Source organism: Nicotiana tabacum, chromosome 7 (genome assembly GCF_000715075.1).
Source record: "Nicotiana tabacum cultivar K326 chromosome 7, ASM71507v2, whole genome shotgun sequence".
Taxonomy (NCBI): Eukaryota; Viridiplantae; Streptophyta; class Magnoliopsida; order Solanales; family Solanaceae; genus Nicotiana; species Nicotiana tabacum.
The window spans coordinates 155,616,871-155,644,681 of NC_134086.1; the positions used below are offsets into that span (position 1 = coordinate 155,616,871).

General features: G+C 38.4%; 1 protein-coding gene across 1 annotated transcript; it reads right to left on the minus strand.

Moving 5' to 3' along the window:
• Nucleotides 1-15,689: 15,689 nt before the first annotated feature.
• On the minus strand, nucleotides 15,690-26,764 carry LOC107820765 (uncharacterized). Its single transcript, XM_075218721.1, has 8 exons — nucleotides 26,692-26,764; nucleotides 26,100-26,487; nucleotides 17,697-17,914; nucleotides 17,491-17,639; nucleotides 17,237-17,386; nucleotides 16,491-16,790; nucleotides 16,198-16,434; nucleotides 15,690-16,133 (listed from the first exon to the last, which is right to left on the minus strand). Exons 1-8 carry the CDS (start codon nucleotides 26,762-26,764, stop codon nucleotides 15,690-15,692), a joined length of 1,959 nt encoding a protein of 652 aa, XP_075074822.1.
• Nucleotides 26,765-27,811: the final 1,047 nt, after the last annotated feature.

Genomic DNA, 27,811 nt, shown 5'->3' on the forward strand with positions numbered 1-27,811 from the left:
GGGATTAAGCACCAATTTAATGGTTCACAAATTGCCCACTGACCCGGCATACCCTCCGGTCAAGCAAAAGCTAAGGAAATTTAAAACAGAAATGAGTGAAAAGATCAAAGAAGAGGTGATTAAGCAGCTGCAGGCGAAGGTCATTCGGGTCACTCGATATCCCGAGTGGTTGGCCAATATGGTACCAGTTCCGAAGAAGGACGGGAAAATCAGGGTGTGCGTCGACTACCGCAATCTCAACAAAGCAAGTCTCAAGGATAATTTTCCATTGCCCAACATCCATATCCTGATCGATAATTGCGCTGGGCGCGAGATCGGATACTTTGTGGATTACTACGCGGGATATCATCAGATCCTAATGGACGAGGAAGATGCGGAAAAGACAACATTTATTACGCCATGGGGAACTTACTGCTATCGGGTAATGCCGTTCGGATTGAAGAATGCCGGGGCAACGTACATGCGAGCAATGACTACTGTGTTTCACGACATGATACACAAAGAAATTGAGGTGTACGTAGATGATGTGATCATAAAATCTTGGCGTCAGGAAGACCATGTAGCGGACCTAAGGAGATTTTTCCAAAGACTTCGAATGTATGATATCAAGCTCAACCCGGCCAAGTGCGCATTCGGGGTTCCATCGGGAAAGCTGTTAGGATTTATCGTCAGTCGACGGGGTATTGAGTTAGACCCATCCAAGATCAAATCCATCCGAGATTTGCCACTGCCAAAGAACAAAATAGAGGTAATGAGCCTATTGGGGAGACTCAATTACATCAGCAGGTTCATCGCTCAACTCACGGCAACTTGTGAACCCATATTTCGGCTGCTAAAAAAAGATGTTGCGGTAAGCTGGACGGCAGAATGTCAAGAGGCTTTTGACCAAATCAAAGGATATCTGTCCAATCCACCCGTGTTGGTTCCACCTAAGCCAGGAAAGCCCTTAATTCTTTATCTGACGGTCCTGGAAAATTCATTTGATTGTGTATTGGGGCAACATGATGTCACAGGAAGGAAGGAGCAGGCCATTTATTATCTTAGTAAGAAGTTCACAGTATATGAGGTCAAGTACACTCAACTCGAGAAAACGTGTTGCGCCCTAACTTGGGTGGCTCAGAAGTTGAAGCACTACCTGTCCTCGTATACTACTTATCTCATATCTCGTTTGGACCCATTGAAGTATATCTTTCAGAAACCTATGCCCACAAGAAGGTTAGCAAAATGGCAAATTCTGCTCACAGAGTTCGATATCGTCTATGTGACGAGGACAACCATGAAAGCCCAAGCGCTGGCCGACCATTTGGCAGAAAATCCCGTTGATGAAAAATACGAGCCTTTAAGAACGTATTTTCCCGACGAAGAAGTGATGCATACAAGTGAGCTGGAATTACCCAAGGAACCGGGTTGGAAGCTTTTCTTCGATGGAGCCGCGAACGCAAAAGGGGTTGGAATAGGAGCAGCACTCATTTCTGAAACAGGACGCCACTATCCTGTTACAGCTCAACTACGCTTCTATTGCACCAATAATATGGCCGAGTATGAAGCTTGCATTTTGGGTCTGCGATTAGCTGCGGACATGGATGTCCAAGACGTTTTGGTCTTGGGAGACTCGGACCTCTTGGTACATCAGATTCAGGGTGAATGGGAAACACAAGATTTGAAATTCATACCATATCGACAATGTTTGCACGGTCTGTATAGCAAGCGATTTCGATCAGTGAAATTCAAACATATCCCGAGAGTTCATAACGAGGTTGCGGATGCCTTGGCCACCTTAGCATCAATGTTACACCATCCTGACAAAATGTATATTGACCCTTTGCACATCCAGGTTCGTGATCAGCACGCTTATTGCAACGCGATAGAAGAGGAAGTAGATGGCGAGCCCTGGTTTCATGATATCAAGGAATACCTCAAAATGGGGATATATCCAGAACATGCCACTGAAGACCAAAAAAAGCCCTTCGGCGTTTGTCGAATGGTTTCTTCCTCAGCGGAGGAGTGTTGTACAAGAGAACCCCGGACTTGGGATTGTTAAGATGTATAGACGCCGGTCAAGCCACGACGGCTATGGCAGAAGTACATGCTGGAATTTGTGGGCCACATATAAACGGATATGTATTGGCAAGGAAGATCCTTCGAGCAGGGTATTATTGGCTCACCATGGAGCATGACTGTATCCCTTTCGTAAGGAAATGCCATCAGTGTCAGATACATGGAGATCTGATTCATTCTCCGCCAATAGAGTTACATACGATGTCAGCACCCTGGCCGTTTGTTGCATGGGGCATGGATGTCATTGGGCCTATCGAGCCAGCAGCATCCAACGGCCATAGGTTCATTCTGGTGACCATTGACTACTTCACCAAATGGGTCGAGGCTAAAACCTTCAAGTCGGTAACTAAAAAGTCAGTGGTGGATTTTGTTCACTCCCATATCATCTGCAGATTTGGGATCCCAAAAGTGATCATTACGGACAACGGTACAAATCTTAACAGCAGCTTGATGAGAGAGGTATGCCAACAATTCAAGATTACACACCGCAATTCCACCCCATATCGTCCCAAAGCGAATGGAGCGGTCGAAGCAACCAATAAGAACATCAAGAAGATACTGCGGAAGATGGTGGAAGGATCCCGACAATGGCACGAGAGATTACCCTTTGCTTTGTTGGGTTATCGCACTACCGTCCGGACTTCCATAGGCGCAACTCCTTATTTATTGGTGTACGGAACTGAGGCAGTAATACCAGCGGAGGTCGAAATTTCGTCCCTCCGGATTGTCGCTGAAGCCGAAATTGATGACAATGAATGGGTCAAAGCTCGATTGGAACAGTTGAGCTTGATAGACGAGAAAAGATTGGTAGCAGTGTGCCATGGTCAGCTGTATCAGAAGAGAATGGCAAGGGCATATAATAAGAAGGTACGCCCTAGGAAGTTTGAAGTAGGGCAGCAGGTATTGAAGCGGATCCTCCCGCATCAGATCGAGGCAAAAGGCAAATTCGCCCCAAATTGGCAAGGGCCTTATATCGTGACCAGAGTGTTGTCCAACGGTGCTTTGTGTTTGACGGATATCGAGGGAAGATGTGTCGACATGGCTATCAATTCTGATGCAGTCAAAAGATATTATGCGTAATTTCTTTGATTATGGTAGTTATTGGTTCGTTTGTTTGTATTTGGTACTTATTGGATAATGAAATGACGGAGGCAATTCTTTTTTCTATCCAAACACTTTTTACCCTTGTTTCCCCCTTTTGAGCCTTAAGTTATTCTTTCATACCCCTCTTTTGGAATCACTAATGGAAAAGATATGAAAAGAAGAAAAAAAGGAGAAAGAAAAAAAAAATTAAAAAGAAAATGAAAAAAAGAAGAGAAGATAAAAATCACAAGAAAAACAAAACCGTTAGGAACTACGTTTGACCTGATTCCTCAAAGAGGATACGTAGGCGCCTCACGGCTCGGTCATAATGTGCGAAGTGTGCATAGTGTGCACAGTTGTGCGTAACGCGCATAGCCCAATATGGTGTAAAACAATAGAATCCCCCAAGCAAGAAAACTGGGGCAGAGGTTATGTTTTAAAGTTTCAACAAAGGATTGATTCCAAGAGTTGTAGTGGCTCACCCGTCGAAGTTATTTCGAATTCTTGATAGCTTTTCTTTTAGCCCCACACCAAAACCAATATCGATGTCCAAAAGACCTCCCGATCAACCTCCAAGAGGTGCCAAGTCAGGCAAATAAAGCCGAGAATAATACACTGATCCCCAGCAAAGAAGAGGATCATAAAACTGGAAATGAATTGATAGTCAAAAGGAATCTCCAGAAGAGAGGGTCATATCGACAACACTTCAATTCCCCGTTGAAGAAATAAAATGAGAGAGTCTTATCGGTGAAAACCTTCACAGGCACCATAAGGCGACGAAAGATGAGAGATATAAAATGAGAGAGTCTTATCGGTGAAAACCTTCGCAGGCACCATAAGGCGACCAAAGATGAGAGATATAAACGAGAGAGTCTTATCGGTGAAAACCTTCACAGGCACCATAAGGCGCCATGAGCTGAGAGAAAAGAGAAAGTCTCATTAGTGAAACCCCCTCGAAGGGCACCATAAGGCGACAAGACAGATCGATAAAAGGGTCCACGTTCGCGAAGAAATGGACGCCCATTTATCCCCAGCAAGTAAGACTATCAGGCAGGATGATTGATACAAATAGACTGGGTCGGGAATCTATGGTGCACGTCATGATCATAAGGACCAGTCATGTCATCCAGATAAGTTCTTCTCTTTTCCTTTTTCCACCAGTATTGGTTCAAAAAGATTTTTCCCCTTTTCTATCTTTTTCATTTCTTTCTAGAAATTCGTTTTGAAAAGGATTTTTCAGAGTTTACTACCAGAGGCCGAATGGGTACAAAAGCAAAGTACAAAAGGGACAGGCCAAAAGCCGAGGCAATAAGACAAAAAGCGTCGGTTGCAAAACCAAAGTACGAATTGTGTAGAAAGTTAAGGGTGACGTAAAGAGAGCGGAAAAGGATGGGTGAAGGACTTGTGGACCAAGTTCCGAGAAGGTTTCCCCGCAGAATGTCGATAAATCACGGACCCAAGTCCGAAGTGGTCAGACACCACTGGAAAGGGAAATTAATCTGATGCAAGATTCCTAAAGGTTATCCCCAGGCGATAAAATTCATGCCTTGTAGTTCTAGGAGGAAATAAAACTCCTAAGGGAGTGGTTCCGAGATTGAAGCAGACTCCCGTAACTTGTTCTTAAAGAGAAAGCAGGAAAGGGGATAGATGGAAAACCATCCCCAGCAGGCAGGTCACCCCAGCAAGCAACTTTATCCACCAACCAGTTGTGGGAGCACAGAGCAAGGAAAAGAAAAGGAAAAATCATCCCCCAGCGGGAAGGACACCGCTGCCCACCATGATTAAAACTAACAAAATCCTTTTGTCTGCTGCAGGGAAATAAAGGTTGATGATGGCAGAAGGACGCGATGCAAGAAAGGTCACCCACTAGTATAATGCGGGAATACATTTCATGTTCTAGGTCGCCCACCAGTATAATGCGGGAATACATTTCATGTTCTAGGTCGCCCACCAGTATAATGCGGGAATACATTTCATGTTCTAGGTCACCCACCAGTATAATGCGGGAATACATTCATGTTCTAGGTCGCCCACCAGTATAATGCGGGAATACATTCATGTTCTAGGTCGCCCACCAGTATAATGCGGGAATACATTTCATGTTCTAGGTCGCCCACCAGTATAATGCGGGAATACATTTCATGTTCTAGGTCGCCCACCAGTATAATGCGGGAATACATTTCATGTTCTAGGTCGCCCACCAGTATAATGTGGGAATACATTTCATGTTCTAGGTCCGCCTACCAGTATAATGCGGGAATACATTTCATGTTCTAGGTCGCCCACCAGTATAATGCGGGAATACATTAATGTTCTAGGTCGCCCACAAGTATAATGCGGGAATACATTTCATGTTCTAGGTCGCCCGCCAGTATAATGCGGGAATACATTTCATGTTCTAGGTCGCCCACCAGTATAATGCGGGAATACATTTCATGTTCTAGGTCGCCCACCAGTATAATGCGGGAATACATTTCATGTTCTAGGTCGCCCACCAGTATAATGCGGGAATACATTTCATGTTCTAGGTCGCCCACCAGTATAATGCGGGAATACATTCATGTTCTAGGTCGCCCACCAGTATAATGCGGGAATACATTTCATGTTCTAGGTCGCCCACCAGTATAATGCGGGAATACATTTCATGTTCTAGGTCGCCCACCAGTATAATGCGGGAATACATTTCATGTTCTAGGTCGCCCACCAGTATAATGCGGGAATACATTCATGTTCTAGGTCGCCCACCAGTATAATGCGGGAATACATTTCATGTTCTAGGTCGCCCACCAGTATAATGCGGGAATACATTCATGTTCTAGGTCGCCCACCAGTATAATGTGGGAATACATTTCATGTTCTAGGTCGCCCACCAGTATAATGCGGGAATACATTTCATGTTCTAGGTCGCCCACCAGTATAATGCGGGAATACATTCATGTTCTAGGTCGCCCACCAGTATAATGCGGGAATACATTTCATGTTCTAGGTCGCCCACCAGTATAATGCGGGAATACATTTCTGTTCTAGGTCGCCCACCAGTATAATGCGGGAATACATTCATGTTCTAGGTCGCCCACCAGTATAATGCGGGAATACATTCATGTTCTAGGTCGCCCACCAGTATAATGCGGGAATACATTCATGTTCTAGGTCGCCCACCAGTAGAATGCGGGCATACATTTCATATTTTTGCGTTCAGGCGCCCCCCTGCGTAACGAGAGAAATACTTTGAGTCTTATACTGCAGATATTGGAATCAGCAGCCCACAGAAAGGTAGAAGATCACAACAGGAACCCCCAGCAGGAAACAATAAAAATCCCCAGCCCCGGGAAACGGAATGTTGCAACAAGAGTTCCCAACATAAATTCAAGCACCCGAGTCTAAAGGAAGAAAAGACGCGTCTTGAAAGGAGCGGCTTGTGTACATTAAATTATGCCCAGCATAACAAGTCTGATGAAGAAAGCCATATCCCTGGAGGAACCGCCGACCAACTTGATGAAAAAGCCATGTCCTCAGCGGACCGAATAAAATGATGAAAACTGGTATTCGGAAAAGCAAAGGACCAATGGAAGCACAAGCCGACAAGAAAGCAAGGCAACAAGAACAAGTCAAAGATAGATGAGATCTTATGATCCGTAGTCTAGCCTAGTTTCTTGTTTTTTTTCCAGCACAATGTAACAAGGAGACTGGTAAGCAATAACATCATACATCAGCATGTAACAGCACACAACGACAGCGAACGTTACAGTCGCATGGTAGTCTCAGCTACCAAAACTTCCCGAACTACATTGACCTGATTCCTGTTCAGCCCAGGATATGTAGGAAACCTCTGAAGCAAAGGTTCGGTCAAATCTTTTCAAAAAAAATGCTTCACACGGAGTACTCGGTTGAGCAAAAATCGCTCACTTTATCTTTGCACGAAAACCCTTCGTGTCTTCGGGCAAAGAGGGGCAGCTGTAAGCACGAGATTTTTCGCTCTGTATGAGAATTACTCCCACAAAAATTCAAAGTTAAAAAGATACCTTCGGGTACGATTTTGAGAATATGCGTGACATTTTTGACAATCGTTCTGTCCGTAAACAAAAATACAAATACATGTTGCGTGCATTTAGGAATTACGGACACGTTTAGAAATTAATTAACCATAATTTGGTTAAAAGAAAATCAAAATATATGCATTTAAATTGTGTGTTGATTATTATAGGTGTTAATAATAGATGTGTAACTTTATTTTTATTTTACAATTTATTTAGGAGTTTTCGTAATTAAAGAAAAAGAAAAGAGTGGTGAAAAATCGGTTGGGCCAAGAAATGAAACAAAAAAATAGGCCCAAAGCAACCCCATACCCGGTCCAATTTAGTTAAGCTATCAGGCATGCCCCAAAAAGACACCGCATAAGGCGTTTGATCTGAGTCGTTCAGTCACACTCATCCAACGGTCCACACTCACACCCATAACCCGACCTGTTTGCTCGGGTCAACCCAACCCTTCACTTAAACCAAACGACCCCGTTTCTATACCAAACGACCCCGTCCTGTTCCTCACCAGTGGATCCAAGCCGTTGAGATCATATGATCTAACGGCCCAGATCAAATTTCCCCTTCCGTATATAAACCCTCTATCACACCCCACGCCCCCTTCCAAACTACACCCCCTCACCTCCTGTTCATCGTCGTCTCTCAAGAGACGAACCCCTCCGAACCCTAACCGCCCCCATACGCTCTCACCATAAACCCGGCGGCAGCAACACCGACAACCACCAAAGTAACACCCCTGATGCACCTTACCACCCCAAACCCAAATCTATTACCCCCTTGCCTCGAATCAGCCCCCTCTATCTCGAATCTTGATTTGAAGATTCGAGACCAAACCCAGATCTACACCAAACCACCCCAAATTCACCCTAGTCACTCCCCTAACATCCTTCATACCCTAATCAGCTTTGGTTCCGGTCAAATGTAAGCAGAACTCTGCGAACCCCAAATCTGAGTTCAAGAACCCTGAAAACCAAACCTAGCTCGCTTTGAGGCAAGTTTCCGGTGTAATCTTCTTTTCTTTCCTTTTGTTTATGTGTTATGCATATGTTTGTGGATTTATTTTGGATTTTCGATTATTTTTTCTGTCAATTCCCCCCTCCCCATCTTCAAAGACCCTTTTGTTTGGTCGATTTCTTTTCTTAAGTGTTAATTGAGTGTTATAAGATGTCTATTTGCTTCGATTGATGTTGTTGACTAGTTAAATTTAGTAAACTACATGTTAAATGTCCCGAGTTTTGAAATAAATTGGTGCCCTGTTTAGTCTATGTTGTTAGTCGATTAATTGTTACGTATAATAGTTCGTATAGTCGACCTGAGTAACGTCGTCAAATAATTAAGTGTCGTAAAGTTCCATTGTTATCCGAAATATGCCTGAATCACTCAGTTTGTTCTGTTTTGAGTTTAGTTGATTAGCGACTAATTAGTATACGTTATAATTCGCAAAGTCGACTCGACACATGTTTGTCGTTAGTTTCACAGTATTAAATAACAAGCGACCTAACTGTTACTGGCTAATTTTGTTGAATGGTTGTGTTGGACTGATTATAGGTTTGTTTGTTAGCTGTGGGGGGGAGGGGGGTTCGAACTAGTTCTCGAATGATTATAACTGGCAGATTCAATAGAGTGAAAGGGTGGGGCAAGGCAGTAATGATCAAGGGCCTGTTGGGTAATTTTGGTTGGGCAAAAAACTGATTAAATGTTCAGGATTAATGGGCTATCAATTATTTAATCAAAAATACTATTAATCTAGTATTAGTGGGGACAAAACATAAGAGCATGGGAGTTTAAAATGAATACAATGAACTCATGACTCTTGATTAGAGCAATAAGCCAAGCATGGGGAACCAAATAACTTGCACCAAGAAGATGCTTAGGCATGGGAAGTGAAGGGTATGGGCAGCCCTGGAGGCTGTGAAATCCTAGGCAGACCTTAGGGGGTCTCTTTCAGATGATAAATAGAGCCATTTTAGCTAAAAAGGGGACGGAAAAAGTTGGAAAAAACAGAAAGAAAAAACAGAAAGAAAATTTCAGAATATTGTAACCAAACACTGTCTGAAAACTGCATAAGAGATTAAGTTGGTCAAGCTGTCTTTGCCAAGTCATTTATTCTAATTGGGTTGTTACTATTCCATTAGGATATTCTGATTTTCTCTGTGGGATTACTACTATTCTGGGCTTCTATATGCTGCTAGCTGATTCTGGTCTTATTGCTATTTGAAGTTGTTGTTGGTTATTTGCCGAGCTTTTGTGATTATTGAGTTGTTGTTGCTATTGCATTGAGTATTCTGGGTTTTTCCTGCTGGTTGCAACTCTGTTTCTGGGTTTGTTTTGTGGTGCTCGACCACCTGTGGGTTATCGTTATTGAACTGTTGTTGGGTGTTCTTGAGCTAGAGGTTACATTGTTGCTGTTTGCACTGCTGTGTGACTGCTGCTTGGTTGCTTGCTGCTGACACTCTTCCTCTTCTTTTGTTCTTGTTATCTGAATCCAGGTACACATACTAAGTCGATGTAATTACCATGTTTGAAGTTGACATTTGAAGCATGAATACACACATGAAGAAGTTGAAGCTATAAGTTGAATTTTTTTTTATCGATTGTACTTAAGCCATTTTGTGTATCATCAATATGTAATTCCTTCCAAGGAACTGTATAATTTAGCTTATGAACTCCCTAGGTAAGTCCTTAGAGGGATATGATGCTAGAAATCGCCCTGCTTATTTCAGTCATTTGTAAAGAGGCATGTTAGACTTGAATCACGTAAATGGACTTCTAACTGTCATAACAGTCTAATCTCAATATGAAAATGGTTCGAATTAGGACTAAAACTTGATCTCAAAGTTCTTTTATGACAGCAGATAGCCTATTTTAAATTTACAATAGACTATTAAATGAAATAATATCATTTTTATCCTCCAGTTTTGCAAACTCACAAATAGGCGTAAAAACAAGCAATTATGCTAATATCGGGATAAGGACTGCCCAAGCCCAGTATAATACCCTATGCGTTGGACCCAAGCCCATGCTTTGGCCAACGGATGGCCCACACGTGCCCTTGTATTTGGAACCTCATAAATTTTGTCTTTTGTTTGGAATTCGACTACAACAACTTTAAGTATGTAATGGGACTAAGATCTTTTTCTCTCTTTCATTCTAGAGACGGACAAAAATAGAAGAACGTAGTCGCTTTAAGAAATCCTTTAAAAATAAAAAATGAGATGAGCCTCGCCAAATAAAAATACGAAATTGCGGGGCCCTCAGTAAATATTTGCTTTAAAATTGCTTAGGCTTCGGGATGGACCGTTTTAGCAAAATTTCACGGCCTTTCTCAGAATAATGACACGCTAGTTGCTTTAGGCGCGTATTTAATAATGTTATCTCCTTAAACTCGGGTGCACATTTATGTGACCCAAATCCAAATCTCAACGGGATCGAAATGTGTCTCTAATCACGGGTACATTGATTGTGACGTGATTTGAGACGCGTTTCCATGACGTTGCAAATTCCTTTTAATAATGAATGAGACGAGCCTCGACGAACAAAAAATGCACAAGCTGCGGGGCCCTCTAAATGTATATATTAAAATACTTAGAATTCGGGACAGGCCGATTTAGCGAATTTTACGGCCTTCCCCAAAATAACAATACGCTTGTTGCTTTAGGTGCGCCTTTAATAATTTATTTTTCTTAATTCGGGTGCACATTTATGTGACCCAAATCCAAATCTCAACCGAGTCGAGATATGTCGATAACCACGGGTGCATTGATGTAACGTGGTTCGAGATATATTTTCACAACGTTGCAATTCCTTATAAAAAATAATAATAATAATCATGAAAGCAGTAAAAAGTTAAAATTTGCACATAAGTTCGTATTTGTCTAAAATCAGATAATCAAGCCGAATATAACAGTTGAGCGACCGTGCTAGAACCACGGAACTCGGGAATGCCTAACACCTTCTCCCAGGTTAACAGAATTCCTTATCCGGATTTCTGGTACGTAGACTGTAATATGGAGTCATTCTCTTCCTCGATTCGGGATTAAATTGGTGACTTGGGACACCCTAAAATCTCCCAAATGGCGACTCTGAAATAAATAAACAAATCTCGTTTCGATTGTCCTTTAATTGGAAAAAACTCCCTTCACCCCTCGCGGGTATGGAAAAAGGAGGTGTGACAACTGTCATCTGTGCATGAAAACACCAACACATAAGTTTAACGCGTGATTTAGATTTGAAAGAAGGGTAACCAACTCCTAAATGCCCTACAGTCCCCTGCTTATATAATGTGGTGCACAACATATCTATAAACAAGACTCTACTAGACACAGCTTGGATACTCCCTAGGACAGAACTGCTTTGATAACAAGTTTGTCATGCCCAAAACCTGTGGGGCGAGACCGACACCCGGTGCCTCACCTAACCTTACGTACCAAATTGCGACTAAGGGACTTTGAATATATAATGGCATACTTTGGCCATTTGGCACATTGCAAGAAAATTTGCGAAGCAAAATATAAAATTAAACGGAAACTAGCGCTAACTAAACATCAATATAAAGTCGGGCCAGCAAGGCCGTCATAACTACTACAACTAACAACTCATCAAAGTATACATATAAGGCCTATAAGCCCAACATACTGCACTAACTAATAGGATATGTCTATAAGTCTCTACTGATGGATGCATTATGATCGAAACAGGGCCCCGACCTACCCTTAACATATATATATATATGTACATAAAACTCTAGACCCGGCAACTCCGAAGGCCGTGGAGCTTATCGATCAAGCTGAACTCGGGCAACACCTACTGATGAGGTCTACCCGTTTGTCTATCTGAACCTGCATGCATGAAATGCAGTGCCCCCCAAAAAGGGACGTCAGTACAAAATAATGTACTGAGTATGTAAGGCAATAAAATAATCGAAAGCTAAAACTGAACTGATAATATGATAACCAAAAGTAACTGGGAGTCAAAGATGTTCCGGAGATATACTTACGTGCTGATACTAACTCAACTCTCTCAATATGGTAAGTAAAATAAATGTCCGGCCCGATAAGTCTCGAAAAGTGTAACTGTTCTACCGTAGTAGGCTCGCTCATAGGTGCTCGGCCATATTAGGCTCTGTATCTCGGTCATTCTGGACCCACTCAAAGGCGCTTGGCCACAGTAGGCTCGGTATATAACTTACCATATGATCAGAGGTTGCCCAATAGGGGCACGCCCATCGATTATAGCTCGCTAGTGGTGAAAATAATGTAATATTGTGTGTGTGTATATATATATATATATATATATATATATAATATATATATATATATATATATATATATATATATATATATATATATATATATATAGATCCTCTTCTCTCTTCACTGGAAGAAGACAATACTCAATTGAATATAAAGTCCCGATAAGAGAGAATATTGTAACTTATGAGACTAGGATAGTGTATATAAATTCGGGAGTATAAAATTCTCTTTATGCCTCATTATCAAACGCATGTAATTACGAGATCATGTCAAAATGAAGGAAGAGCTTAGCCTTAAAATACCTTATCACAATCTTTCAAATCACCAAGTTGAACTCGCCTTTTTTCACTTTAATCTACAATAACGATAATAATACTATCGTTAAGTTACGAAATGTACAACTATCGCACAACGAACGACAAGCCTATTTTGTATAAAAACGAGCAACATCTCCCCTATAATCCTTACTTCCTACAAATTCAAGATAACACCAACAACACAATAACACAACAACAACAACATATATATACATTATTTTTCAGCCTTATATACACCATAAAATACTACAAAACATCCCAACACACTGCAATCTCTTCATACACAAAACGACCACCGTAGTAGTGTCAAACGACCTGGAAATATTACGATGAATGACCAGCCCACCACCATATATATATGATGTTTCTCCACACCCTTCCTCCTCTAAAACTCCACAAAATAGTAGTAAAGCACGCAGCCCAATAGCAATACAAAACAGTCCGTTACAAGTGAATAACTCGAACTCACGGCTTCCGATCACCTCCCATGAGTTCTTAAAATTATAGAAAGACTTACCATGAATTTACAGCATAAAAAATGGATGAAAGAGAGCAGTAAACTTACCTTATTTGTTGGATAACTCAGCTTTTATCTTGGTTCTTCAAACTCTAAGTTTTACCTCTAATTAGAACTTGAAAGGGAGAGAAAATCAATTAGGGTTTGTGGGTAATTTTTGGGAGGAAGTTTGCAGGGATTTCGGTCTGGCTATTTGTGATATATTATGAGGTTTATATTGTAGTATATAACCCTTTAAATGGGCTCTTTGGCTGACCCGAAATTACCTCTTTTTGAACTCTCATTTAACCAAGTAGGTGACACACATACTTGTCACCTAGCAACTACACAGTCTCGGAAAAATGCATATATCTCTATACTCCAATGTCATATTGACAAATGGTTTAATGTGTTAGAAAATAAACTTACAGAGATTCAATTTGATGGGTGAAACACCCCCATAACTCTAAGTATATTGGGAGAAAATCGCAGCTACATTTGACCCGAAGTTTCAATAAAACCTATGAATGCAACTTGTGATGACTTTCGTCGACTTTTGTTCCACAACTCGCTTGACTTCAAAAAATAACACACGACTATCATAAGACTAAAATAATTCATAACATAACCTCCTTATCATGTTAAGTACCCTAGTCTCACCCCAAAAGTACATGTTATAACATTCCCATGTTGTCGACTTTCGACGAAATATTATTTTCTTCAATTCCTTTAGCTTCTGAACCTTTCAACCCTCTTTGTACTTGTTGTTCATGATATTCAATATTTGTAACCTCTGAGGTAACATGATTAACTTACTTTATATACTTTCAAATATTACCTCATTTTTAGTCCTACATTAGTTTGCTTACGACGCACTTTTACATACAAAAATATGGGGTGTAACATGGCTGCTGAGCATTAGAAAATCGAAGCTACCAGAAGAAGGAAATCGAATGAATTGTCAATATATTTTCTAACCAGTATATTTGTTATATACAATGCTAGCTTCCACTAACCAATTAATGACAGCTCATTAACAGCTCACTCATTTAACTAACTAACTAACTTTTAACAAATAATTAATACTATTTTTAACTACAGTTTACTCAACTACCTCTAACTATAGTTAACTCCTACACTCATCAAGTAACTCCACTCTCGATACCCCCACCCCTTCAAGCTGGTAAAGGCAAAAATATTAAGTGGAAACCAGATATTCATGATGTGATTTCAACAATGCTTTAGTCAGAATGTCTGTTTGTTGCTCATTTGAACTTATATGTTATGTTTTCACTAATCCTTGATGAATCTTTTCCCTTATGAAGTGGTAATCCACTTCTATATGTATTTTTCTCTATCATAATATAAATCAACAGGTTCCCTTACTTCAGCTCCTAACTCCTTAACCAACCCAATTAACTATATAAGTTTTGATAGTGTTGAAGTCATGCTCCTGTACTCTAATTCTACTGAGCTTCTTGATACTGTGGTTTATTTTTTATTTTCATGCAATGAGTGATTCACCATGTTTCACTATGAAGCCTATAATTGATTTCCTAGTGTTTGAGCATGATGCCCAATCAGCATCATAGAATGCTATGAAGGTATTGCTCTTCTTACTACTCATTAGTACTCCCATTCCAGGTACCATCTTCACATATTTCACTACTCTTAAGGCTACTTTCCAATGGGATCTTTTAGGTTGTTGCATGAATTGACTAAGAGTCTACACTGCATAGGCAATATCCGGCCTACTCCTAGTCAGGTACAACAGTTTTTCAATCAACTTCTGATACTGCCCTTTTTCATCCAACAACTCATCCTCTGTGATTCCAACAATTTCATCAAGTTCCCTTATTGTAAACTTTTGATTAAACTCCAAGGAGTCCCAATTGGTTTGGCAGCACTCAAGCCTAAATCTGTAATTAGTTCTAAAGTGTATTTTCTTTGGTTCATCAAAATTCTATTGTGTGATCTAGAGATTTCAATTCCCAAAAAATACTTCAATTCACCGAGTTTCTTCATCTTGAAAGCTTGTTGTAGATCCTTCTTAGTGGACTCTATCAAATTCATATTACCGTCTGTCATCAACATAGACCAAGACTACTACAATGTTCTTTTCTTGTATTTAGGTAAATAATGAATAATCTAGTGAGATCTGAGTGAAACCTAGTCTGAGCAGTGCATCTGTTATTTTATCATTCCATTGTTTGCTCACTTGCTTCAATCCATATAAGTTTTTGACAAATCTGCATACTACATTCTTCTCCCTCTGGCTTGCAAAATCTTATGAAAGTTGCATGTAGACTTCTTCATACAAGTCTCCTTGGAGAAAGGCATTTCAAACATCCATTTGGTGCAAGTGACAACCTTCACTAGTTGTTAGAGACATCACTGTCCTTACACTGACAATCTTCACTACAAGGGAGAAGGTTTCATTGTAGTCCTATTCCTTCTGTTGACTGTATCCCTTAGAAACTAGCCGGAATTTGTATCTTTCAATGTCCACATTAGCTTTGTATTTAACTTTGTATACCCACTTGCACCCAATATGCACCTTGCCCGGGGGTAGTGCAACTAGTTCCCAAGTCTTATTGTCTTCAAGAGCCTTCAACTCTGTTTGCATGGCCTCAATCCAAAGTGGGTCCTTAGATGCTTCATGAAATATCTTAGGTTTCACTATGGAAGTGAAAACAGCTAAGGATTGCTTATAAGAAGGTCTCGGCTTGTCATAAACAATAGAGACATGAATAGAATGTGGTGGTTGTGTTGTACTCTTGGATTTTGGTCCTATGATGAAGTCTGCCATCCATACTGGTTGTTGTTTATTTTTTTGAGAATGTCTTATAGGTACATCAGTAGAATCATTTGGTGACACTGCTGTATGAGCCTGAGGGGTATGGTCAGCAGATGCAAGTAATAGATTAGTAACTGGTGATGCATGATCAACTGACTGGAGATGGTAAACCATGTGTGACAGGATTAGGCAGATTATCATGTTGCAATGGTTGATCTAGGATGATTTTAGAATCTTCTATAGAGGGAATATCATTTTCTACAGTAGAAAAGTTGTCTTCTAGATGGTTTTTTTCCTTTAAGAGCACCAGCCAAGCTGAATCATCCAAGAAAAGCTGAGAACTACCAGCAGATTGATGTTTGAAAGGCAACACATTTTCTCTGGACATACATCCCTGTTAATAAAAAAAGAATAGTTAACCAAATCATATAGTATGGATCCTTTACTTACTTCTGAGTACCCCATCATTGTTGCAGCCATTGCTCTTGGTGCAAATTTGTCATGCAAAGACAGCCTTTTTGCATAACATAAACATCCCAGCGCTCTTAGATGGATCAAGGTAGGCTTTTTCCCACGTAAGACCTTATATGAACTTTTACTTTTTAACACTGTTGAAGGCATTCTATTGATGATGTATGTGGCAGCCAAAACACAATGACCCCAGAATTTAAGTGGGATACTTTCCTCGAATCTAATAGCCCTGGTAACTTTCAAAACATGCATGTGTTTCCTCTCTGCCACCTCATTTAGCTGGGGTGTATAGACACATGTTCTTAATGTACTATCCCAAGTAATAATAGAAGTTCCTTGCATTCGGTGTTAATAAACTTACTCTCATTGTTAGATCTTATGATTTTAACTGTCTTGCTGAATTGCGTATGCACCATTTTAAAAATATATCTCAAAATGACTACAATATCACTTTTTAATTTCAGCAGAAACAACCAAGTAGATCTGGAATGATCATCAACAATAGTGAGAAACAATTTATTTCCATCATAAGTCTGTACATTGTAAGGACCCCAGACATCTATGTGTATCAAATGGAAAGCTTCAGTAGCTATACTTATACTGTTTTGAAATGGTACTCTAGTATGTTTAGCTAATAGGTAATAGAACGCCCTTGTATTGTTCTAGTACTATCTACTAAAGGCAAAGCAAGGCATCTTCTAGTTACTCCAATAGGTGCATATCACATTCCTGTGCCACAGTCCAATGTCCATGTTCTCTAATCTTGTGCTCAAACTCTTAGCTGATACTATAGCATTTTCATTAGATAATTGAGGTAATAGGTATAAACCATCATCCTCGTTACCAATCTCCCTCACCTGGTTAGTGTAGAGGTACTGAAACACACAAAAATCAGGCAAAAAAAGAGCAAAACATTGTAACTCCTTAGTGATCTTAGAAACTGACAATAGTTGTATTTAAAATCAGGAACATATAGCACATTATTCACTAATCCCCCTACTATATGACAAGATCCAACATGTGACACATCAGTAACACTACCATTTGGAAGATGAACTTTCTTAGTGTTATTAAGTTTGATCTTTTCAAACAACATGGTTAAATGTGAAATCATGTGATTTATTGCTCCTGTATTCACAATCTAATTTATAGAATTATAGTTAACCAATAATGCTTTGATAGTACCTGTCATATTGGCTGAGCTCTCTACAATATTGTTAAGCAACTTCAAAATATGATTATATTGTGTTGGTGTGAAGTATGTCGTCGGAGTTGGTAAACCAGCTGCAACATTTGTGCTACTGTTATTTCTATCAAAACCTATTCCTTTATGCTCTTCCACTTTCACATTGTTAGCAGTATTGTTTCCAAACCTCTTCTTAGGCTTATAACCAATTGGATATCTGATCAAACCCAACTCTAGTCCTAAAAAGGATTAGCGGTCGCTGCAAATATAATCCGGTCTAAAAGTCTTAGCTATAGTTGTTTAATATCACTACGAAGACGACAAGTTTGAACAATTTTCTAAATTATAAAGATTGAGATTTATATTTCTAACTAATTAACTAGCAAATACTAGAAAGCGGTAAAATTATCAACTAACGAGACAAAGGGCTGGAGACTAAATTAAGGAGGTCTAGAGTTATGATTTCTCCAATTGTTGGAATCCTTCTAGCTATGTTCCATACAAATTTGGCAATGCATTATCTACTGATCGTGAATACTTTAAGTGCCGTAATTCTCTCTTGAGCAACTACAGTAATTTACTAGACATATTCTCTCGAACTATGCTAGTTGGCTTTATCTAACCGCTCACTATGACCACATCAAGGCTTTGTTATTTCTAAACCTGCCTTTAAACCCGTTGTATTGGTTTCTCACATACGTTAGGAGTGACGTTGTTCAACAACCACCTAAATATGTATTTTTTCTCAAGCAACACATAATAAATAGGTACAGTTAATCGATGGCCATTCAATCAACAACAATAAACACATAGTTGAACAAGTAGAGAATTCCAATGGCTCAATTATATAAAAACATAACAAGAATTTATCCTACAAAAGGTTCTATCAAAAGCCTAGATAAAAAATTAGCTATTCATAATAATATATAAAACTACAATACAAAAAGTCATAACCAATAATAAAAAAATAGGAAGAGGAAGGAAAAAGTCGTAGAAGAATTCCCCGCCTTGCTCCTATTGTGTCTCTGTCTCCTTAGGTCGAATCTGTGTCAAAAGTATGTCCAACTTAGTCAAACTACCATTTTTTCCATGTATATATACCAAGTAGGGTTGGGCCCAAATAATTACACCTTCTCCTACGCGAAAAAGGACACATTTTCCGGATAGGTCGTGCACGGCCGCATTTGGACCGCGCTCAGACCGCGCATATCCACTTTGATTTTGCGTGACGATGGCGGCCCGAGCACGACCATGCACTTTTTACCATGTTTTGTTGGGAATTTGGAAAAATATAAAACATGAAAGTTGTAGACCTTTGAGTTAACTTTCTAACCATATATTGTGGAGTTCAAATGGAGTTTTGAGCAAAATGTTATGTATATTTGACTAGACAGTGCATAATATGCCTACTCGATTCTTTGTTCGTTCTAACTATCATCTGTTGATCCCCGAATATGATACCAGCTTAATTCTTTGTGCTTTTACTCAGACTTCAAAGCTCCAAATCACTTGAATTCATTCCATAATATCCACATAGCTCGGAATCACTCCTGCAAGGCATAAAACATACATTAGTGCAAAACACTAGCGATTAAAGCTCAAACTCAATTAAAATGCAGTAAATTAGAGAGTAATAAGCGACTAAAATACGTAATTATAATCGATCATCAACACCCCATACTTAAATCATTGCTCGTCCTCGAGCAATCAAACAACACTTTATATAGACACGAACTTTTTTAAACAATTCTCCTAACTCATCACACCAAGAATATTTAAAATAGACTAAGCACAAAAACGTAACATCTTCACCTCAAAATTTGACTCACAAGTACCATGCATTATTCACAACTCACCCACTTACTCTACCATAGCGATCACTGACATTACCTTTCCTTCATAAATAAAGTGCCCTCATACAACAAAAAAGAGTAGTTCCACACAATAAAATTTAAGAGCACTTAGGAACTCAAGATAGAAAGAATTCACTCACTCTCAGAAATAACATTTATATGCCACAAAAGATGCACCATAGGCTTGCCCGTAGTGTACTACTCTACTAATCGAGCTCATTCAATTTAGGATCAAATAGGGCTTTATTTGGTTGTAATGTAGGCTGCGGGACGAGTAGGATACATTTAAATATAAGAGTGGCTACACCTCCCTAAACACTTTAATATATATATATATACTTTAACATTCAAACCACATACTTATGTCAAACCAAACCAAACTCCACCTTCACATCAATGTATATTACCCCATACTTCTTTAAGCACAATTACATCAAGAGTCACCACTTATCAAGGAATACTTTTTTTTCACAGCAATACAACTACTTTTTTTCTTTTCAATTCAAGTGGCTCTTACTTGTTCAAAACAATGCACATTTCTCCTTATTTCATTAGTTCCACTCAAAAGCCAAACCAGTCACCCCACACTTTAACTTTTACACAATTCATAAACAATTCAAGTGGTCATGAGAGGTTACACTGGTTCAAATAGATGGTTAATTCAAACAAATGGACAAGAATTCTAATGTGGTTGCCAGAGAAACAGGATTACAGACTCAAAGGGGTTAACTACGATACATAACAATTAGGCGGGTAAAATATACATATCTGGCTTAACAATTAAACGTCTATATCACTTCAAAGACTGAACAAAACTACTATTTCGCTTTGCAAACATACAGGATAAGTTCTAGGCATCAAATGCAATACACAGAATAACACCCAAACTTCACACACACATGGCACATGACTCACTCAAAATTGGATTCATCAAGACACTCTAGTTAAAGCAGTTAAGCAAATTTAAAATCATACATTTAAGGTACTTGTACAAGAGTCAAAAACTGATCCTAAGCGTTACAACCAAAGTACTCAACATTCTCAAGGCATAACAAAGTCAAGAGATATTGCTTCAATTCAAAACACAACACAATGACTCATATTCCTAAAAAAATAAAACTAATTACACCTGGTTCAAATAAAATCCTTAGAAAAGAACCACGTTACAAAGAAAAACAAAGAGGAAATTATTACACTACCTAAAATGAAAATCTTTTTGTCTTTTTCTTTAGACTTAAATCCCTCAAGAAAATTGTCTAATAGATCCATCGTCGAAAATAGTCCAATCTTTATTTTTTTCGTTTTTCTAAAAAAATAAAAATAAAAATATTCAATTAAACTAACACACTAAAATAGCATAGAAAGTCACCCAAACAATCTCCTCACTCCACACTTAAAATTGTGCATTGTTCCCAATGCACATCATAACTAATAAAAGGGTAGAAGAGACTCCCTGATAGGCCAAAGGCCGAAGCACTAATAACTCATGGGGTACTCACACTTCTCCCAAGCTTGGTCCTTCGTGTGGGTACCTCACACTTAGTTCCAACCATTTTGTTTGTTGTTGCATCATTCCAATAGCTTTGCTTTTCATGTTCCTAGAAGATAAAAAATTGACACTACAAAAATAATACAATTTAAAAAATAAAATAAAAAAGCAATAAAGTTGGGTTGCCTCCCAACAAGCGCTTGATTTAACGTCACGACACGACATAAATCATTGTTTGTCTCCACCTCGAGCTTATGAATTGAATCCCAAGTTTTGATTCAAGCTTATGATTATGGTCATGGGGCGGTGGAACGAATCTAACTTGCCCAAGAAAATAATATAGTATTCTGCACTCCTTGACATTTGTATGAGGTATGTAATCCTGACTTTCTGGCAAGAAGAATTCCAGAATATATGCACCTTATTCCTTATTCCTTGACTCTTCACTTGGTTCAGATGACTCTATTTCCATATTATCATCCAAACATAATGTGAAAAATGCTTGGAGGGCCAATGCGCTCAAACACATGAACTTCAGAACTTTCAACATCCTCAACATTAATGATACTAGAGTCAACAAAATTTATATCCTCAAAGTCCTTGGCTGGCTCTAGTCTCACTTCTTCAACATTGACATCCTCAAATTGTAGTTGGATAGGTTGTTGATGTTCTACTCTGACCTCCCCAATTAACACCTTAAATTCATGCTCTTCTCGGCTACTATCCTCAATATTGGCTTGTTAAGCATTAAAAGCTCCAACCACTCGACTTAATTGAGCCTCCAACTTGCGAATAGTTGTCTCTTGCCTTTCTATCTGCAATTATTTTTCATTATTTTATTTCAGAAGGCACTTTAACATATCCTTGATCTCTTTCAGGTTTGCATCCCCAGATTCTTTGTTCCTGTTAACTTCACAAGAAAAGGTAGAACTATCATAGTAAAGGGTTGAGAGAAGATAAAAAATATAAGTACAACCATAAAAGTGACCATTTTTACCACCACACACATCACACACATTCCACAAATAAGATTGAGTTGTGCACATAACTCGCTCTCAGGAACGTTTTGAAAATTTTGCCATGGGTGGTTTCCTTCACAATATGTATGGAGATCAATAGTAGAATTATCTACACCTAAATTTCCATAATTCAAAGACGTCATGTTTCTCAAATCAACAGTTGTCATACCCCTTTTTTACCAATTTCACTTAACCCTATTAAAAATAAATAAAAGGATTTGTAAAGATCGAAAGAGTTTTTAATTAAAAAAGTGACAAAATTGTGTTCAAAATGAAATAACTCAGAGTCGCCACCTAACATTTGTTTCGGTGTGCCAGGTCATCGTTTTTAAAAATAATTTTCCTTTTAAAACACTTTGGACTCCAAATTAAGTCTGCACCAGAGATTTGGATAGGGGGGTCATTTGACTCGGGGAAAAGGTGTTAGGCATTCCCCGGTCCCGTGAAAGTCACGGTTGCGTACATGATCAAGTTGGCTTTAAAGAATACTCAGATTGAGGTAAAAAAACACAAAACGAAGATAAACAATCAAAAGAGGCTCGAGGTTATCCCCACCTAATAAAATAAAAACAAAAGTAAAAAGTAAAAATACTATTCTATGCTTCCTCAGAATGTATCGCTAGCCTTCAAATACAAATACTTCAGGGCATACCCCGGATAAAATATATTCAAATTTCTCGAGACATTTCCCGAATATATTCAACTAAAGGAACGACCCCTCGCCTCAAACGAAATAACAAAACTTAAGGCTTGCCTACCCAAGTGATGACGGCCTAAGCATGCTCCTATACGAAGAAGTAATAAAACAAGAATAAAAGAACAATATAATTTATCTTGCACCTAAATTTCTTTCAATTTTACCCAACAACCCAACTATTGAGATCAATTCCAAACAAGCTTTCAAGTTTGAACCTCTTATTTAATTTAAGATTCAATACGATTTGATTGAATCAGTAATGTCAAAACGTGTTAATCAGTCAAATTTCATCGTAAGATAAAAAATATCACACATAGTCATGGAAAATATATGCATATGCCATTCAAACACCTATGTGACAAACATCAGGAGGTAAAATATTAAAGGTAAGAATGGACCTTGCATGAATTTTTAATTAGCCTCCGTCCGGATGTGCAAAATTTTAGAAGAACGACAATAAAACAGCAAGAACCGCGAACTTCTGCTAGAATCGCAGACCAGAAAAACGCAAACAAGGCCTCAAATGTATTCCAAATATGGACTCGAACGGCAGACCACAAACATCAAACAGTAACTCCAACGATCGAAAACCCGTTTCATATCCACTCTAGTTCGGAAACCAAAACTAAAAGAGTAAACTAAATTCTCATTATATATTTTGAGTTTGAAATCACAAATGAAACTAAGCCAACTGAAATCCCTTTGTTGTTTTTTGATTATACCAGTGAACTATAACAAAATCATAAAAGGAAAAATGCGAATCAAAAGCCATGGTAGAGGTGACTTGAAGAGGAGGTCGGACGCTGAGTGTTAGAGCAACGTCGCCGGCGGCTGTGCTCGTTCGAGGATGGAGTGATCGGTCGTTTGGAGGAGGGCAACGACGCTCCGGCTAGTGTGAGGAAGACAAGCAACGGCTGGAGGTATTAGATGGGCGCTCAAGTTTGAAGAAGAGGGGAACTGGTTCCGGCATTTGGGCAGCGGCTGTTGTTCTGTTGAAGAAGGGTCTTGGTCGTGTGTGTTAGCTGGAGAGGATGGCTTGTTCCGGCAGGGTTGTGTATTTTTGTTAAGGGGATCCTTAGGGTTTTTTGTTCCAAGTCTGAAGAAGAAGACCCTAGGTTTATCAGGTTATTGGGGTTATGGGCTTTGACTTCATATTTGGGCCTTAAAATTGGACTAAAGAACCTTAACTAAATACCCTTTAATATAAGCTAAATATACTACGTAATGCAAAAATCTATCTAATTAATTAAACTAAATTATATATAAAATATGAAACTATTTTTGATATTTTTCAAATGTTATACTAAAACAATAATAAGAATAGATTAAAATCATCGCAAAATTAAGATAATACTACTACTAAAACACTAATATCTTTGAAAACAAAGTGTAACTATTTTTGTATTTTCGAATTTTATGTAAGGTGGATAAAATAAAAGTAACTAGATAAAATATCAATTAGTTAAATAAAAGAAAATATTTTTGTGACAAAATAAAGTAAAATAGTTAAAACTAGGTAAAATAGCGATATTAGGCCTAAACTAAATATCTAAAAGCTAAATGAGTAAAAACTCGGGGAGGGTCAAAAATTACATGTCTACAACAGTTATAAAAAAACAAAACAAAATAAAAGTTCAAACTTGAACCCTAACGATATATACAACTACAACTACACCGTTAGTTCCCCGGCAACGGCGCCAACATTTGATCACACCCAACTCTAGTCCTAAAAAGAATAAGCGGTCGCTGCAAATATAATTCGGTTTAAAAGTCCGGAGTCGAATCCCACAGAGAACTAAAGCTTGACTATAACTGTTTAATATCACTAAGAAGACAAGTTTGAACAATTTTCTAAATTATAAAGATTGAGATGTATATTTCTAACTAATTAACTAGCAAATATTAGAAAGCGGTAAAATTATCAACTAATGAGACAAAGGGTTGGAGACTAAATTAAGGAGGTCTAGAGTTATGATTTCCCCAATTGTCGGAATCCTTCTAGCTATGTTCCCTACAATTTCGCCAATGTATTTTCTACTGATCGTGAGCACCTTAGGTGCTGTAATTCTCTCTCCCTCGAGCAACTACAACAATTTACTAGACATATTCTCTCAAACTACGCTAGTTGGCTTTATCTAACCGCTCACTATGACCACATCAAGGCTTTGTTATTTCTAAACCTGCCTTTAAACCCGCTGTATTGATTTCTCACATACGTTAAGAGTGACGTTGTTCAACAACCACCTAAATATATATCCTTTCTCAAGCAACACATAATAAATAGGCACAGTCAATCGATGGCCATTCAATCAACAACAATAAACACGTAGTTGAACAAGTAGAGAATTCCAATGGCTCAATTATATAAAAACATAACAAAAATTTATCCTACAAAAGGTTCTATCAAAACACTAGATAACAAATTAGCTATTCATAATAGTATGTAAAACTACAATACTAAAAGTCATAACCAGCAATGAAAAAAATAGGAAGAGGAGGGAAAAACTCGTAGAAGAATTCCCCACCTTGCTCTTATTGTATCTCTACCTCCTTAGGTCGAATCTGTGTCAAAAGTATGTCCAACCTGGTCAAACTATCGTTTTTCCATGTATATATACCAAGTAGGGTTGGGCCCAAATAATTACACCTTCTCATACGCAAAAAAAGACACATTTTCCGGACAGGACGTGCGCGGCCGCGCCTGGACCGCACTCAGACCGCGCATATCCACTTTGATTCTACCTGACGAGCGTGGCCTGAGCATAGCCGCACACTTGACGCGCACTTTTTACCCTCTTTTGTTGGAAATTTGGAAAAACATAAAACATGAAAGTTGTAGCTCTTTGAGTTATTTTTCCAACCATATATTGTGAAGTCTAAATGGAGTTCGGAGCAAAAAATTATGTGTATTTTACCAGACAATGCACAATATGCCTACTCGATACTTCGTTCGTTCTAACTATCATCCGTTGATCCCAAACACGATCCTGGCTTAATTCCTTAGGCTTTTACTCAGACTTCAAAGCTCCAAATCACTTTAATTTATTCCATAATATCTACATAGCTCGGAATCACTCCTACAAGGCATAAAACACACTATTAGTGCAAAAACGCTAGCGATTAACGCTCAAACTCAATTAAAGTATAATAAGCGATTAAAATTCGTAATTATAGCCTATCATCAATATCCTATGATTTTAAAGCACTATGCATATGTATGTCCCTTCAGTTTACAAAAATCACGCTGCACATTATAATTTCTCTTTTGTCTTTGCATACCTCTGCTCCTAGCAGCCATTAGATATGTCATTTATGCTCCTTTAGTAGAGGCAGAAGCAACCTACATGCTCCTTTGATTCTCTCGCTCAGTAAGCATGGAGTAGGCCTTGTTCAAAGTAGGAACTGGTACCATCATAAGGATTTGACTACATGCCCGTTCATAAGACTCATTAAGTCCCATGAGAAATTTTAGCAGCTTCAATCGTTCCATGAAAATAACAAATTCACGCGACTTAGCACAATCACAACCCGGAATTAGAGCTAAACAATCAAATTCTGCCCAAAGCAACTTTGAAATATATGTTGCTACTGAGATAGTTCTTTGTCTAATCATAGCAATTTGCTTATGAATCTGGAAAATCCTAGAGCAATCTATCTTATCAAATTGCTCCTTCAATTCATTCCAAATTGCACATACATTTGAGGAATAGACAATTCCACTTAGTAATTTAGCTGAAAAACAATTCATTATCCATGACAGGATAATGGCGTTAGATCGTTCCTACACATCAACGAGATTTGGACCATAATTCTCCCTTTTGCATGTGCATTCGATGAACCCTAACTTGTTGCGATCAAGGATCGCAATTCTCAACGCTTGGCTCTATATAGAGTAATTCTCTATCCCTCGCAACTGTGGTGAGATCAATACCGCACATGAATTGTCATTTGCCATAAAAAAAGGATGACTGTGACTCAATTTCTCTGGCAAAGTGTCGTCGACAGCCATAGTCTTCAAAAACTCCGGTGAATTTCCAATGAGTTCAAACAACAGTCTTCAATCGCCCATAGCTCTGATACCATGTCAAATTATGAGCTTGAGATGAAGAATATTACAATAATGAAAATTGAAGGAAATGGCTGCAGAGCATTAGAAAATGGAAGCTACCAGAAGAAAGAAATAGAATGAATTCTTAGTATATTTTCTAACCAATACATTTGTTATATACAATGCTAACTTCCACTAACCAACTAATGATAACTCACTGACACCTCACTCATTTAACTAACTAACTAACTCTTAACAAATAATTAATACTACTTTTAACTACAGTTAACTCCACTATCTCTAATTATAATTAACTCCTAGATTCATCAAGTAACTCCACTCTCAACGGATATGCTTTGCAAAACTTACATAGGCAAAGTTAAACAACTAGCTAGATAGCTTATGACAATATTTTCCACATATAATTGGCCACAACCAATTTGAGACCGAGACATAGATATCAATATCAATATATTTGTCTTTTCAAAATTACTTGTCAGCTAACATGATTAGATTTGATTAGGAGATAGTGGGTAATATTGCTTCAAGGAAAGCTAAGAAAGGGTGTAAAGTTAAGGGAAGTAGTGAGTAGTCCTTTTCTTGAATGCAAAAGCCAAAAAATCTACCGAACATTTTGTTACAAAACCGTAATTCTAAAGGCTATTTTTGGACATGAAAAACTTTGAACTGGTCAAATGAGGATTAATCAATCTTTCGAAAATAAAATTTAGGGAAAATGCATGATGTATAACTACTTTTAAAATAATAGTCGATATATATATATATATATATATATATATATATATATATATATATATATATATATTTTGCATGTTATATACAAAAATTATATAAATTTTATATATTTTTTCGGTTATCAAATATAAATAATTTATGGGTGGGCTAAAAGTGAAAAAAATTCCAAACTTTACGCGTGATAGATATTAATCATTGATGACTTTGAATTCAATATGTTAAACAGCATAATGTTGATGATATAACTAGTTA